At 35.8% G+C, this 13,430-nt stretch overlaps 2 protein-coding genes across 11 annotated transcripts in view; both read right to left on the reverse strand.

Annotated features, from left to right (window-relative positions):
* Positions 1-154: 154 nt before the first annotated feature.
* LOC107029011 (glutamine-dependent NAD(+) synthetase) lies at positions 155-8,874 on the reverse strand. Of its 2 annotated transcripts, none has more exons than XM_015230292.2 (14): positions 8,715-8,874; positions 8,384-8,588; positions 7,601-7,906; positions 5,884-6,107; positions 5,616-5,719; positions 5,077-5,211; positions 4,289-4,457; positions 3,434-3,569; positions 2,509-2,647; positions 2,140-2,316; positions 1,705-1,872; positions 1,360-1,455; positions 1,123-1,251; positions 155-543 (listed from the first exon to the last, which is right to left on the reverse strand). In XM_015230292.2, exons 2-14 carry the CDS (start codon positions 8,575-8,577, stop codon positions 409-411), a joined length of 2,112 nt encoding a protein of 703 aa, XP_015085778.1. In that variant the 5' UTR covers positions 8,578-8,588; positions 8,715-8,874; the 3' UTR covers positions 155-408. The 2 variants fall into 2 exon arrangements, with proteins under 2 accessions (XP_015085778.1, XP_027775013.1); XM_027919212.1 differs by having other exon boundaries at positions 8,384-8,609; positions 8,715-8,827.
* A 640-nt stretch (positions 8,875-9,514) lies between these two features.
* Positions 9,515-13,430, reverse strand: part of LOC107026927 (phosphatidylinositol N-acetylglucosaminyltransferase subunit A) — a 6,969-nt gene continuing 3,053 nt past the window's right edge. For all 9 annotated transcript variants that reach the window (XM_015228061.2, XM_027919381.1, XM_015228063.2 and 6 more), the window contains 6 exons: positions 12,190-12,280; positions 11,959-12,075; positions 11,014-11,117; positions 10,372-10,462; positions 10,104-10,271; positions 9,515-9,962 (listed from right to left, as the gene is read on the reverse strand). In XM_015228061.2, coding sequence (XP_015083547.1) covers positions 10,176-10,271; positions 10,372-10,462; positions 11,014-11,117; positions 11,959-12,075; positions 12,190-12,280 — 499 coding nt within the window. In that variant the 3' untranslated portion in view covers positions 9,515-9,962; positions 10,104-10,175. The remainder of the gene's footprint in view (positions 9,963-10,103; positions 10,272-10,371; positions 10,463-11,013; positions 11,118-11,958; positions 12,076-12,189; positions 12,281-13,430) is intronic.

The following is a 13,430-nucleotide window of genomic DNA, read 5'->3' on the forward strand; positions in this document are numbered from 1 at the left end:
CCCTAAGTTCTCATCATAGTCCGGCAAACTTCCTTGCAAGGAGGCAAATGCTCCTATTGGAGCTTCTCGCCTTTTTACCCTCGAGATTTCGATATAACTCAAGAAGAATGATAGATTTGTATCTCAAAATATAATTTTTTGTTTATACAACAGATCACAAATAATGGGGTTTTCATTATTGAAAAATATTGAACTGATTTTCTTAAAAACAGGAAAGAAAGAGTAAATTCGACGTACGTAAATTAGACTCAATAGTTTAGAAAACATTTGGAAATCCTGTATCTCCTTATCAGCTGTATTATGAGCTAAACTGTGTTAAGTTAGAATTAGAAGCCAGCTCTTGGATCACCGGAGCCTGCTGCCACAATACCCATCCCACCATCAGCTGTAACGTTCACATTTTCCCCATCAGTCGATTTTGTAAGAGCATTTATCACCATCAAGCTCGTTTACAAGTTCATCAATCTTGCGAAACTGGTAAGGCCATCGGACATTGTACAGGAACTGGCGCAGATCAAACCTATTGTCCTCGGGTGAATAACTCTGCAATACAAAAAAAGTCATATGCTTGTCTAATGAAACATCCAAAGATCATATAGCAGTTTTATTTTCATTTTACTGTGTGTAATGACGGTCTAAGATGCGATATAGTAAGTGAAAACTCGTATGGGCGAATTTGACTTGGTTGGGATGATGATGAGGCTTCTCTGATGAAACAAACATAACAAAAGCATTAAAATGGTTTTAAGCCTTCTGGGTTTAAGTTGCATGGATATATAAGTATTCCCATAGGAGCATTTACAGACTTTCTGCATATGTTTGAGGTATCCATGAAGTGCCTAAAAGCCATCTCATGAGGCGAGGATTGTCCACGACCATATAAAAGGCCATACTCCATCTGTAAACTTCAATTCTTTTTCCCCCTCTTTTTTCTTTTTTCTCACTCTCTTATGAACCGCGAAGAAGAAAGCTTACGATTCTATTGGTGTGACTTGAGCTCTAACATTCAAAGCGGTGACTTGCTAGTAACTTTATTCAATGCCTTATGTGGGAATACTCTAACAATACCAGACAGATATTTCAATGCAAGTAATGGATCCATGCAACATAGAAGTGAAGTACCTCAGCATGATATGAAGGTGTCATGACAGTCATCTTGTGTCTATTGATGGAATAGTATTTAAAGAAGTATTTCACTTTGTCAGCCACCTCTGCAGGCGTCAACTTTGTTCCCCATTTGTAACACAAATTCTGCAATATGATCATTCAGTACTTGTCAAGGACTACAAAAATATGTGGAAGAAATGGTCCTATAACAAGTCTGATTCTATAATGTCTTACAGAATGAACAGGACAAACCTTAAACATTGATAGAGGTCCACAGCGGAAAATCTTGCGCAACCGTCCGTATACTGAAAGTTCTTCATAGGTCATACCCATATCCACTTCATCCAACTGTTAAACAAATATTGTAATGTGAAAACTTCTAATTGCGCTTGATCACTTCTTCATACATAACCAAACTCCACATATTTAGTTAAAAGAGATGTCAAGAACTTTCATGCTAAAATTATTGAATCTAGGGGTGAGAACTCTCCCAAACGGAAGGATGAGAAAAATACCAGAAACAGGAAATAATGGTCACCAGCATTACTAGGAAAAGCATCATAAAAACTGAAATTAGCGGTAAACTAAATCAGATACCTGACTGTAATCCGCACGTATAGGCTCCAATTCAGCAGTGGGCGGTGCAGCTTCAATCTCTGCCAGGGATGAGTAGCCAAGATGAACGGCAGCCCATTTCAGAAATGTTCGAAGATCCATCTTACTGATACTTCCAATTGGATTTATATCTGCTGAACTACAATCATACTGCATGATAGACAGTTATCACCAGGATATGTGTTAGAGAAACGAGAGATCAGCTAAAAGAAAACCGTGAATCCAATTTGTTACTATCTGTTTATTGACATTCTCCAACCATAGAAATAAATATACAAGGAGAGTTCAAGACGGCCACAAATCAATTCCAAACGCACTACAGTAGTAGTTTCCCCTAAATCCTCGGTTAACAAGATGCTATTATAGGATAGATGCGGTCAATAGTGACACAATATTTCAAAGAACAATTTTTTTTACCTTTGTTAAGTAACCACGTAATCCTTCATCCACATTGGAGCTACCCAAAACCAGATAAAACCCAGGTTTGTTATGGACCCATGGCAGCAGAGATGCTAACATGAATGCCAGGACCATCCGGACCCGAGCTTGAATGTTTTGCAACCCTAAATTTTCAATGTTTGATCCCCCATCTACCTGCAGACAAATAAACAGGTCAAGATTGCACTGTGAAGCAATAGCTTAGTCTTTATTCCAGATATGGTTTCTCTTAGTCCAACCAACTATTAGTTGACCAAACAACATGAGGTTAAGGGTTTCACTTCAGTTAAGCGAACACATAAAAGCAAATAGATAGATAATGGTAAAATTTATTTCAAACTTTTCTACCTTATAGCGTGGACGCTTTCCAGTGAGTGTTTGAAACAGAGAGATTAGCGAAGAGACCACTCCATCGATGCTCACATTAAGATGCCATGATCCTACCTCATCAGCCAACACCTTTGCCCGAGTTGTTGTGGCTTCTGAACTGTCATATGCATATACTATCAACAACACAAGTTTATCTCAACTATAAGTCAAATAGATCATTTTTCAAACAGAGTTCTGGAAAGAAGAGTTTCAGTGTTCTACAGAAGAGAGACTCTACTGAATAAGACATCTATGAATCAATAGAAAAGGTCTGAAATCTTTTATTTAATCATCTGCTTCAGTTGGGGATGATCATTCTTGCTCTAATATACTCCACCATATACAAGTGAAACATGCAAAACCCTTAAAGTTCAAAGCAAAGGTGTCATTAGAATCATGGTGACTATGTAGTTCTCAGACTGGTACTGAGTACCTTGATGTTAGAGAATAAATTTCATTTGAGAACAAATCATAGGTAGGGCTGACCCCTAGAATTCCTAAGGACGGGTATAAGCTTGGTTTAGCAGGCAGTAGCACGACAGTGAGTCCAGCCAAGAGTTCACGATGACCCAAATTCTCATATTTGTGAAGTTCAAATTTCCTACATTTATTAAGATTACTAAAAGGCTCCCTAGACCCCACTTGTGGGACTACACTGGGTATATTGTTGTACTAAAAAGGCTCCCAGTTCTGAACCAGAAGTATGCTGCCCAAGGCCAGGCAAATAAAAAAAATTCCAACTGAAAATTAGCAAAGAAGTTATAAAGAATACATATAGATCAGCAAAGCAGTCATTTATTACTTCGGAGTTTCAATTCCATGCCAATTAAGGAACCAGAGAATACATATAGATCAGAACAGAATCTGAGAAGGACAGAATAATGGGACTTGCTGACATTCTTACCTATTTTCAGATCCCATAAAAACAGTGTAAAAAATGCGTTTAGCGAATTCTTTGCTATCTGTTGGAAATTGACCATCAGTGTAATGGCCAATTCGAATAGCATCTGCTTTTATCTGCTTGTCGCCGTTTGCAATTTCTGCATTGACAGTTATAATTGAATTATAAAGAAAACAAAACTCAATAGTCTGCTTATCTTCAGACATGCTGCTCATGCTGTTTACCTTGAACTAAAATGATGAAATAGACATTACTAGCAGCATGATGCAATTTATCAGCCAGCACAACATAACTGAAGACATAGTATGTGTATAGGAGAACATGCACCAATAATAAGATCATTCATACAAAATACTTGCCAGCTCTAGAACATTAGACGAAAAAACAGTTGATCTGAAGCAGAAACAGAACCTTGACCACGAATACGATAAATCAAGGATCCTCCTAAATTTTGGCCATGTTGTAGCATTTTCAGTTCAGTAACGCCACAAGAAGTTAAATCCTAATATCCTATAAGTGAACCATCATTCTTTAGAAATTTGTGTACTTTACCAAAAAAGAACTCTATGCTCTCACTTTTTTAGAGAAGAAATCATCAAATTTAGTAATCATACAACACAACCATTACCTATCATTTTCCACCGGCGGCTATTAGTTCACATAAGAAACTAGTAGAAGGTTCAAACAGCTATAGAGGATAGGGAAACATACAACTGCATTTTTATCCTGCACCCCCAAACTACGGAAAAACCTATGTACTATGACGACAATACGAATGTCAAAAACTAGCTACAAGTACAGGGAAATAGCTAGAACACAACAATATATATGTTTAGAAGGCCAGTTAGTTCAATAAACCTTTTACTACAAGCTGGCACATTGAACCAACTATAGCAGCAACGGAGGAACTATCAGCACCACCAGAAAGTGGAAGCAGAAAACCAGATGCACCACTTCTTCTTAGATAATCCCACAGCCAGCAAGCAGGTCCAAGTGCTATTTCCTCCTCAGGAGAGTGGTATCTAATCTGGAAAGAGAATGCAGTTCACTAAGCCAACTTAATCAAGCAACGGAAGAATCCACAAAACATTACACTTGAAACAAATGGCTTAAGATGCAACAGAACTCAAAATAAGATAGAACTAAATGTAGTGTATAAAAAGCTGAAATATAAGATGCTTTGCAAGTCCTTTTCAGTAGATGGATGGACGCATTTTTTAATTTTGGCCAAGGTTGTGGAATAATTTCAGCTTGAAAAACTCAATTGAATAGAAGCATGTGATCAGAGATCAATCTAATGGAAATGATCAGAAAATTAAAGCCTCCAACTCCCCACCGACACACAGAGGCAGGAGAAGAGGAAAGAGAGGAAGTATGAAATCCTTCATATAGACAGACCCTCTTTCTACTGAGAGACATAAACTAATGGCTCCTAAAAGTTCAGTCCACGAGTATCTTAGCATAAGCAAAATATCCATAAGTTGTGACTAGGAGAACAACAAAATCTTTCTATGAAAAAGGTGGAAGAGGGTGGTGCCTAAGGTTTTGACTCAGAAGAGCTACTTAAACAAGAAAAAGTACGGGGATTACTCATTACAAGGGCATATGTAGGTTTTCAAAACCATCGACCTTACACAACAACTTACCTTGAGTGGACTTGAAAGTGACATTAGGAGGTTAAAAGGTTGGCAAAGCTTGTAAGGCACAAATACTTTGGAAACTTTAGCTTTACAACTTGCTTGCTCTTGAAAGCTACTGATAGATGATCTGAGACTTGCAACCTGGTACAGAAGGGGAACTAAGAACCATTGTCATTGAAAAAAATGGATAACTAAATAAAAACATCAGAGATTTCAGCAGCAAAAGATTTCACACAATTATGCATACATCAAAGAAGCCTCCACAAAATGCAAAATATGCTGAAGTTCGTACCACTACATTGTGTTATTTCTTTCAATAAAACAATTGTAGAATCAGTACTAAAAAACACGGATGAGCAATAAATACATGCAGATTACGAAGTTGAGTCGGATCATTATTTACACCATAATCTGATCCAATTTGTTGGCATTAGTTTGGTAACTGCAAAAGACTTAGGCATCCACTTACCAATTAGCAAAAAAGGAACAAGTAATGATATTATATAACAAAAAATTTAGATATTGAGTTAAAAATTCTAACATACCGCATCTAGATCAATTTGAGCAAAAACCATTTCAACATCCTTCAAAGAAAATTGTGACCCTTGTGCTACCATATCTCCGTTTACAACAACACAAGAGCATCCATCTGCCAAAGGTAAATGAATAATGAATACACGGTCATAATAAACCTGCTGAAATAGGTTAGAAAAGTGAGTTAAACACAATTATCTTCATATGACCTAAGCTATACAGCTTATATAGATTACTCATATGGTAGATTACTACGAGGACAAAAGACAGGCTTGCTACCATAATAGAGACGGCCACCATCGCATCCTTGGTGATTACTGTACATGTAAACTCCCCCTCGAGTATGTGTGGCACTTATGAAAGCACGATTGCGAAGATCAAGCTTTCGTAATTGATGATGACTTCCACTTGCATTCATAAACACTTCAACACCATTTAATGCAAGCTCAGCATGAGGAGGTTGAGGAGTAAAAAGTTCCTCACAAACTTCAGCTGCAACAGCTCTGAAAGCAACATTAAAATGAAGCTTAAAACCATATAATATGATGGTCAAGTCGATAAGCTGTAACTTATCTATTGATCCACATGCATGATTTGTTTGACTGCTAAGTTCGGGAATGTGTATTAAGTAAGAGAAATCTCCCATGATATGTGGCCACAAAGAAGAATTTAGGCTAGGCAGAGAATTTTCATTTTTGTTTCTCTTATTCCAATTTTCTTTTGCCAGATGAGCACATTGCAATCAAGAATTTTATCATTTTCCTTTTTTTTTTTCGCTTTGCAAAAATAAAGAAGTTTCACAAAACTACTAAAAAGAAAACATAATGTCGAGTTACTAACTAAAATCCTCAACTTATGTCATTGTTAATATTTCAAATCCTAGAAGTGTTTACAGAGATTAAACTTAGTTAAGTAGCAGTTTCTCAACCACTATGGAAACCATACAGAATGGCTGACACCAAATCGCTAGTCTACAAAATGGGGCTGAAATTTTGTGGATGCTGAAGTATAGCTCCTTTCTAAGTGACTTCTATACTCTAGCTGATGAAAGGATTAATGTTATAAGCAGACTTAGAATGTTCTGCACATACACTTCAAAAAACTGGTTATGAAAGGATAATCCTAAACAATAATCCCCATTTAATGATAAGAAGAAATGGAGAATTTATATTTTAATCTCTTATAAGTTGTTTCGTGTCTAGTTCAAGGCATGGTCTACCTTTTTCAGAATGTTTTCAATATTTCATGGTAGAAGTAACTTATATCTTAAGTATATGTTCATATAGGTAATATTTAGTGCATCGGCTATTAAACTAGCTGGTCTTTATGTTTTATTCAGTTACTCACTTTCTAAAAACATGTTATACTAGAGGATATTTTTTTATATATAAAATGATCAAGTGAAATGCAAAAAAGCCGATAAACCCAAATACATTGAACTAGAACCAAAAAGCAAAAAGGCCAGTTCTTTAACACTCCTGAATAGTTTTTGGTTTTTAATTTTAAGTTTCTTAAATATAGATGTGTTTTGGTTTAGGCAAAAACCGGATCACCAAAACCATGCACATTACAAGCTAAAGTGACAAGTTTCGAAAATTTAGTGCCTTCCACAAATATGTTTTACCAACTTCAATGCTAAATTTTGGTCGCCCAACTTAATACAAGTAAATTCTAAAAACATGTGTTTTGAAACATAACACTGCAATTCTAAACGTGACTACTTTTCAGTCTTCAACTCATTGTTTGTTTGTTATTCACAAAGCTTTCTAATTTTGAATGACCAGGAAAGATAGGTTCCTTGAACGACATCTATATCAAATAATACTAAATAGAGGGATTAAATTCTCTTGTAGATCAAGTAGGCTATAAACTAAGCAACCAAGAAGACACATAAATTCTGTTTTCAAGTCGCCCAATCAACAGCAAGAAAGAGAAAGAGAGGCAGAAAAGCAAAACAATATCTTAAAAAAAATAAAGAAAATGAACGTCAACATACGTGTCTAGAAACTGGACATAGCCATAACCAAAAGGTACTGTTGTTTGAGACAAAGCATCTGAAACTTCACTTGGAAGATGGAAGTCCTCAAGATGATCTTTTGATTTCCATGCTGTAAACCATCGAAGTTCTCGATAGTTGCCATCATTTGCTAGCCACATCTTTGGCCTTATCATGATTATTTTTCTGTTTAGGCACAACACTTGACAGTTGTAACGTTCTGAATCTTTGATAACAGGCATACCGAAGCTACATAATATCCCATCAGTCCAATCTCCTAACAGTAATTCTTTTAAGCATTCCCACCTGCGAGTTTGTGAAGACATTACAAAAGGGAAATGAGCTCAAATGATTTCCTCACTGAGGTGAAAGTACTCTGTTCAGTGAAACACAAACACATTATATCTGTTTCTAATCTATGTGGGTATTTGGCCGTGAATATATTTACTTTTTTCCTGGAAGTGATCTGGAAATCATGTTTGGCCATAAAATTCCAGAATTCAACTTTTGTGAAATTTGAAGAACACAAAGAAGTCCTTTTCACTTTCTCGACTCCAAATCAATCACAAAATTCAAAAAATAACACAATTTGTATTCATACTCAAACTCCAATTTACACCCCTTTTCACCTTGAGAACACAAATTACATTTTTCCAATACACCAAACAAGCCATTAAACTACCCCTACTGAATTGTGTAAGCTAATTCATATAAAGTTTGCATTTTTATAGCCGAAAACGCTTCATATTTATCAATTTCAGCAAAAAAAAAAAAGGAACTTACGCATGAGCAACAGTATCGAGTTCTAAAAAATGATCTTCACAACCATATCCAGTGATTTCAAGCTCTGGTCCAAGCCTGATCATAGCTCCAGCAGCTTTAGCCTCCGCAATAGATTGCTTAATGTTGCTTAAATTGCAGTCGAAATCCATAGCCCATTGGTTCAAATTACACGTAGCTACCTTCAATAGCCTCATCTTCAATTTCTCTGTAATCAAAAAAATTCAAACTGTATATAAACAAATTCACTTCCTTGCTGCAATTTATAGATTTTACAATATGAATTTTTTTATTTTAAAAAAAATATTAGAAATTTGATTTGAGTTTGACGCACCGTTTGAAGGGTTGGAAGTATTTGACACGTCCAACTCCACACTCACCACACCAATTCTTGATTTTCTTGTCCAATTTTTTGGGTGATAAATGAGTAAAAGATTCTTTTAAAAAATAAAATAAAAATAATAACTTCAGTTCCTTAAACAACTTGTGTATGTCCCTCCCCCCACTAGACAATACTTTTAAAATACCAAAATAAAAAATTGTCTATTTTAAAAGTAAAAGTTAAAACTGAGTATATTAAGGGCAATACATTCAATTTTGTGTTGTGGAATTTTTCCCTTTGGTCTCACAAGCTATTGGATTCAAAGTTATTGAACCCAAAAGTTTTTATGAGGTTGGATTCGGGTTCATTAACTAACTAGATAAAATCGATCAATATTAATTGCGTGAAAATTTCCAGAAAAATTTAATCGATAATAACCTTCAAAATTTTAAATATATGAATTAAATTTTTTTTTAACTAACTCCAACATAAATTTAGGCACGTGAATTGACATATAAGAATTAAGATTTTGTTATATGCTTACTGTCTCATTATTCAATTTGGTATTTATTTTGAATCAAAGGGTGATACTTTTTTTGGTAGGTATTTTAAAGACGACGAGTCAATGTGACATATCTTTTCAGTCTAATTAATACTGAGCAAATTTCTTTGCGTTTTGTGTAGCTGTCCATTTTTAGTACTTACGATTACGTACTAAGGGTGCCAGTTAATCTTCCTTTAGTCTATTTTACAACCAAAAGTAGATATCAAGGAATCTGAATTATGAATTTGAATTTTGACAGTGGACTAGATTTAGATTTTTTAATAAAAGAAATAAAATAAAAGTAAGTAGCATGTTTGAGAACATAATTCACATGAAAATTAGTACATGTAAATTTTGGTTCTTCTTCACAACACAATCTACTAAACTGGGTAACCCTATGTTCTCCAAGCCCAAGTACATTCACAGAAGAACTCCTATAAATATGACACTGCCACAGAACTGGCATATATTGATAAACGTAACCTAACAAGAAACCGGTGGCATCATCCTCAGTGACTTATATTGACAATGGCATGTTAATGAGTTTGATCTGTTCATGCTTTAGGGAAAACCTTGGATGCTACTGCACCAACTATGAAACATCTGAACATGCCATAGGATCCTATAACTCCAACAATCGTTTGTCGTGGCAATCAAACCCCAGAACCAAAACATTCTGGAAACCGCTTTCTTCCTAGTAACCTGTTGTTGTTTGTCTAACATAGAAAAATGAAACGTAGATTTAAAATTCAAGTTTCAGTATTTTTAGTGATTTGAAGGGTCAATTAGTTTGAGGAATAGAAAGGAATTGATAAGAAAAATAGTTCAAGAAAGATGTACTATGTAGAACACTTTACCTGAATCCTAATTCCACATTGTGTCTGAATAGTAAATGACCCTGAGCTGCACCAATGGGTGAAGCACCGGAATCACAAGTTTTCCTCCTTCCTGGAACCTAATGGTGTCTCCTCATGTTGAGACTTTGGAAGTTGAATATCAGGTACCACCTCAATGTCCTTGTCAGGCTTATAGATATCAACAAAAAGAATGTTGGTCTATTAGAAAAAAAGAAATTGCAATACAAAACCAAAAGAATTTGCCAGTACATCTGAGTGAGTAACTTACCTTCCATAGTTGCAAGAGATGCCAGAGCAAAAAATTTACTATCATAACTATACAAAATATTTTCCCGGCCCAAGTGCCACAAGTAAGGTACCTGGAAAATAAACTTGGAAGTTTAATCAACTGCAAGAAACATTTATTCATATGCAAACTCTATACAATCACTGCTTAATAAATGATACAGATGGCAACCCAAAATGAATGTTCAACCGCCTTAAGGCCTACAAGGTCGAGCATTGAATCTAGGATGCATGCTTCCCCCCAGTCTAAGGTCACCAAAGGACCAAAAACAATCATGTTCAGTTGCTTGAAGGCCTAGAAGGTGTCATGTAAACGTTGTGTATGCACAAGTTAGGACATCAAAAGGAGGATAAAAGAATCCAGAGAAATTTACGTTGCAATACAGTTATCTCATTTTACTTGTACCACAAATTAGGACCCCCCCCCCCCCCCCAAAAAAAAAAAAAAAAGCCACGTTTTATTGCTCAAGCTTTATTAATTTAAGATTCTATACAACAAGAAGAGGGTCTTTCACTACTAAAAGAGAAATAACATATAACTAATTGATTTTTATCTGTTCTCAAGTTATTTCTCTAGGGTAATGACATATCTTAACAAACCATTTTTCTTCAGAAAGTAGCATACCTTGATAATCGATCTAGCAAAGGTGGATTGGAGCATTTCAAAGCACGGTTGTAAACAATTTCTGTCCTCCTGGCTACATCAGGCCAACTATAAAGTTTTTTCATCTGGCAGTAGAAACCAAATGTCAGTAAGATCGCTATAATTCTTATTCTTAGATAACAAACCGTAGAAACACTTTTTCACATTATCGTTTAAAACTGTGCCCCAAAACAACTCCCTGCAACTTTTTTTATCATAAATTCTGCCATCGGTGAACCCACTAATTGAAATGGATTTTGATTCTGGCTCAACCCAAAAAGCTAGCTCGAGGTGAGGATTGCCCAAGACCATAAGAGGAGAAATCCCCAATTCCTCCATCAATATGGGACTCTTAACATCTGCACCCCCTCACTCCTAGGAGATCGGACATCTAGAAGATGGACAAAATAATGTGGGGCCTAAAATTGGGTAAACAAAGAATCAGAATGGGATTGCCCAGAAGATTTGGTACCTAACTCAAACCAAAAAGCTAGCTCAAGAGGTGAGAATGACCCAAAATCATATAATGCGACAACAATCAATTTCCTCCACCAATGTGAGAACTTAACAACCACAAACAAATCTTTCCCTTTTAACTACTATATCTTCAGTCTTCTAATCTATCTTAAATGTCCGGTGCATAGCTGTCCTCTCTTCCCTTCCACAAAAAGAAGAGCAAAAACTCATTGCAAGCATAGTGTCTTACAGGAGGGGGGAATTGAATTGGAAATATTTTTCTTTTGTTCAAGAGATTGATTTGGAAGACATCCATGAAAGATTGGGGTTAACCTCAATTTCCTTCAGATCTCACCTAAAATACGAGACTATTTATACATCTCAACAGAGTAGAAACTAAACAGCCCTTGCTACCTCGCTCAAAAGAAAAGATGAAGAAAAGGGATAAGCAAAAGGGAATCTGGTACTTACACGATTGTGCATATCTTGTGGATCGATCTGAGGAAGCATATATATAGCCCTTGTGATGGCATGAACCATAGTTGTAGGATCTGGCGCAGCCAGAACAACCATATCATCTGGAAGAACCTGGACAAGAGGTACAAAAACATGATAAATAATAACGAACAACTTACAAAGTATAGGCAAGAAGATCTTAAACTATTAACTAGTCAAGCAAAGAGAAATGAATCATGGACATGCCTCTGGAACACCTCCTACACGTGTACTGACTGTTAATAATCCGCAACTTGCAGCTTCCAATATAGCAATGCAAAATGCTTCTGTTAAAGAACTGGCACAGTAATGCAAGAAATAGGAGCATAAATGAGGATTAGAAACGGGGTAGGTGGAAAACTGGTTGTTGTTCAACCACAAATCAGGCATATTTAAATATCCTCAGATGATATTCTTTTGTGACTGCTTTTGCAGAAGAAGAATGTGTAAGGAGCAATTTCAATGTTTTCTTTATTATTTTTGATGATTTTGGAAGGAAGGTTGAAACCGATGAATCCAATTTAGCTTAACAGCTGTGACACAAGTTCTCAGGAGCCACACATCATTCATGGTTTTGATATTTCAATCCCACATTTGCAGCTGAATATAAAATCAACTATGTAAAGATTTTTTTTTGTTGTGCCACCTAGTTGATTCCTTTATCTTATTAAGATCACATACTCAATGTTGCAACTTGAAGCTTCTTTTTGTTGAGAAAAAAAAGAGCCAAGGAGGATGCAGAATCGACTACGTGATCTTAATGAGAATTACTCTTCCATGGATTCTCCAACTGAATCCTTTCCCTTCAAGATGTTTGAATTCTACACTGACTTTTCCAAATTGTCTATTCCATCAATCATATGGACATGGGAAGTACAAACAAAAGACATTCCGATTGGCCGGTAGCATTCATCTTTGTAAAGTTTACTTATTAAAGAAATTCAATATCATTTTTCTTCTACAGTTCATGATTATAACATTCAACAAACATGAACAGACCAACAAAGCATCACATTTCAGTAGATTATCACAGACTGATGCAACCAAAGTGTGATCTAGTGGTCAATGAAGCTGGGAGTGGAGATGACGGTTCAAATTCTAGCATAGGACAAAAAAGGTTGATTTCTAGTCATCCATCTCCACCTTGGTATACTCAATTACCCGATATCTACTTCGGTGAGAAGTAGCATTATACCTGGTGGATAAGTCGAGGTGTCTGCAAAGTTACTTAGACACCACCAATATAAATAAATTTTAAGAAAACTGTGAAAAATTAAGCAACATATTTTGTGTATCAAATAAGGGAAACTTTGCATTACAAACAATTATCATAAATAGTGGATCAACATAGACTTGGTGTATGTAAATAAGCACCTAGCATCATTTATTGTGTATCAAGACAAGGAAAACCTTTGCATAACCAAGTCTTTCATGACCCCCCCCCCCCC

The sequence above is a fragment of the Solanum pennellii genome, chromosome 8, assembly GCF_001406875.1.
Source record: "Solanum pennellii chromosome 8, SPENNV200".
NCBI classification, from domain to species: domain Eukaryota; kingdom Viridiplantae; phylum Streptophyta; class Magnoliopsida; order Solanales; family Solanaceae; genus Solanum; species Solanum pennellii.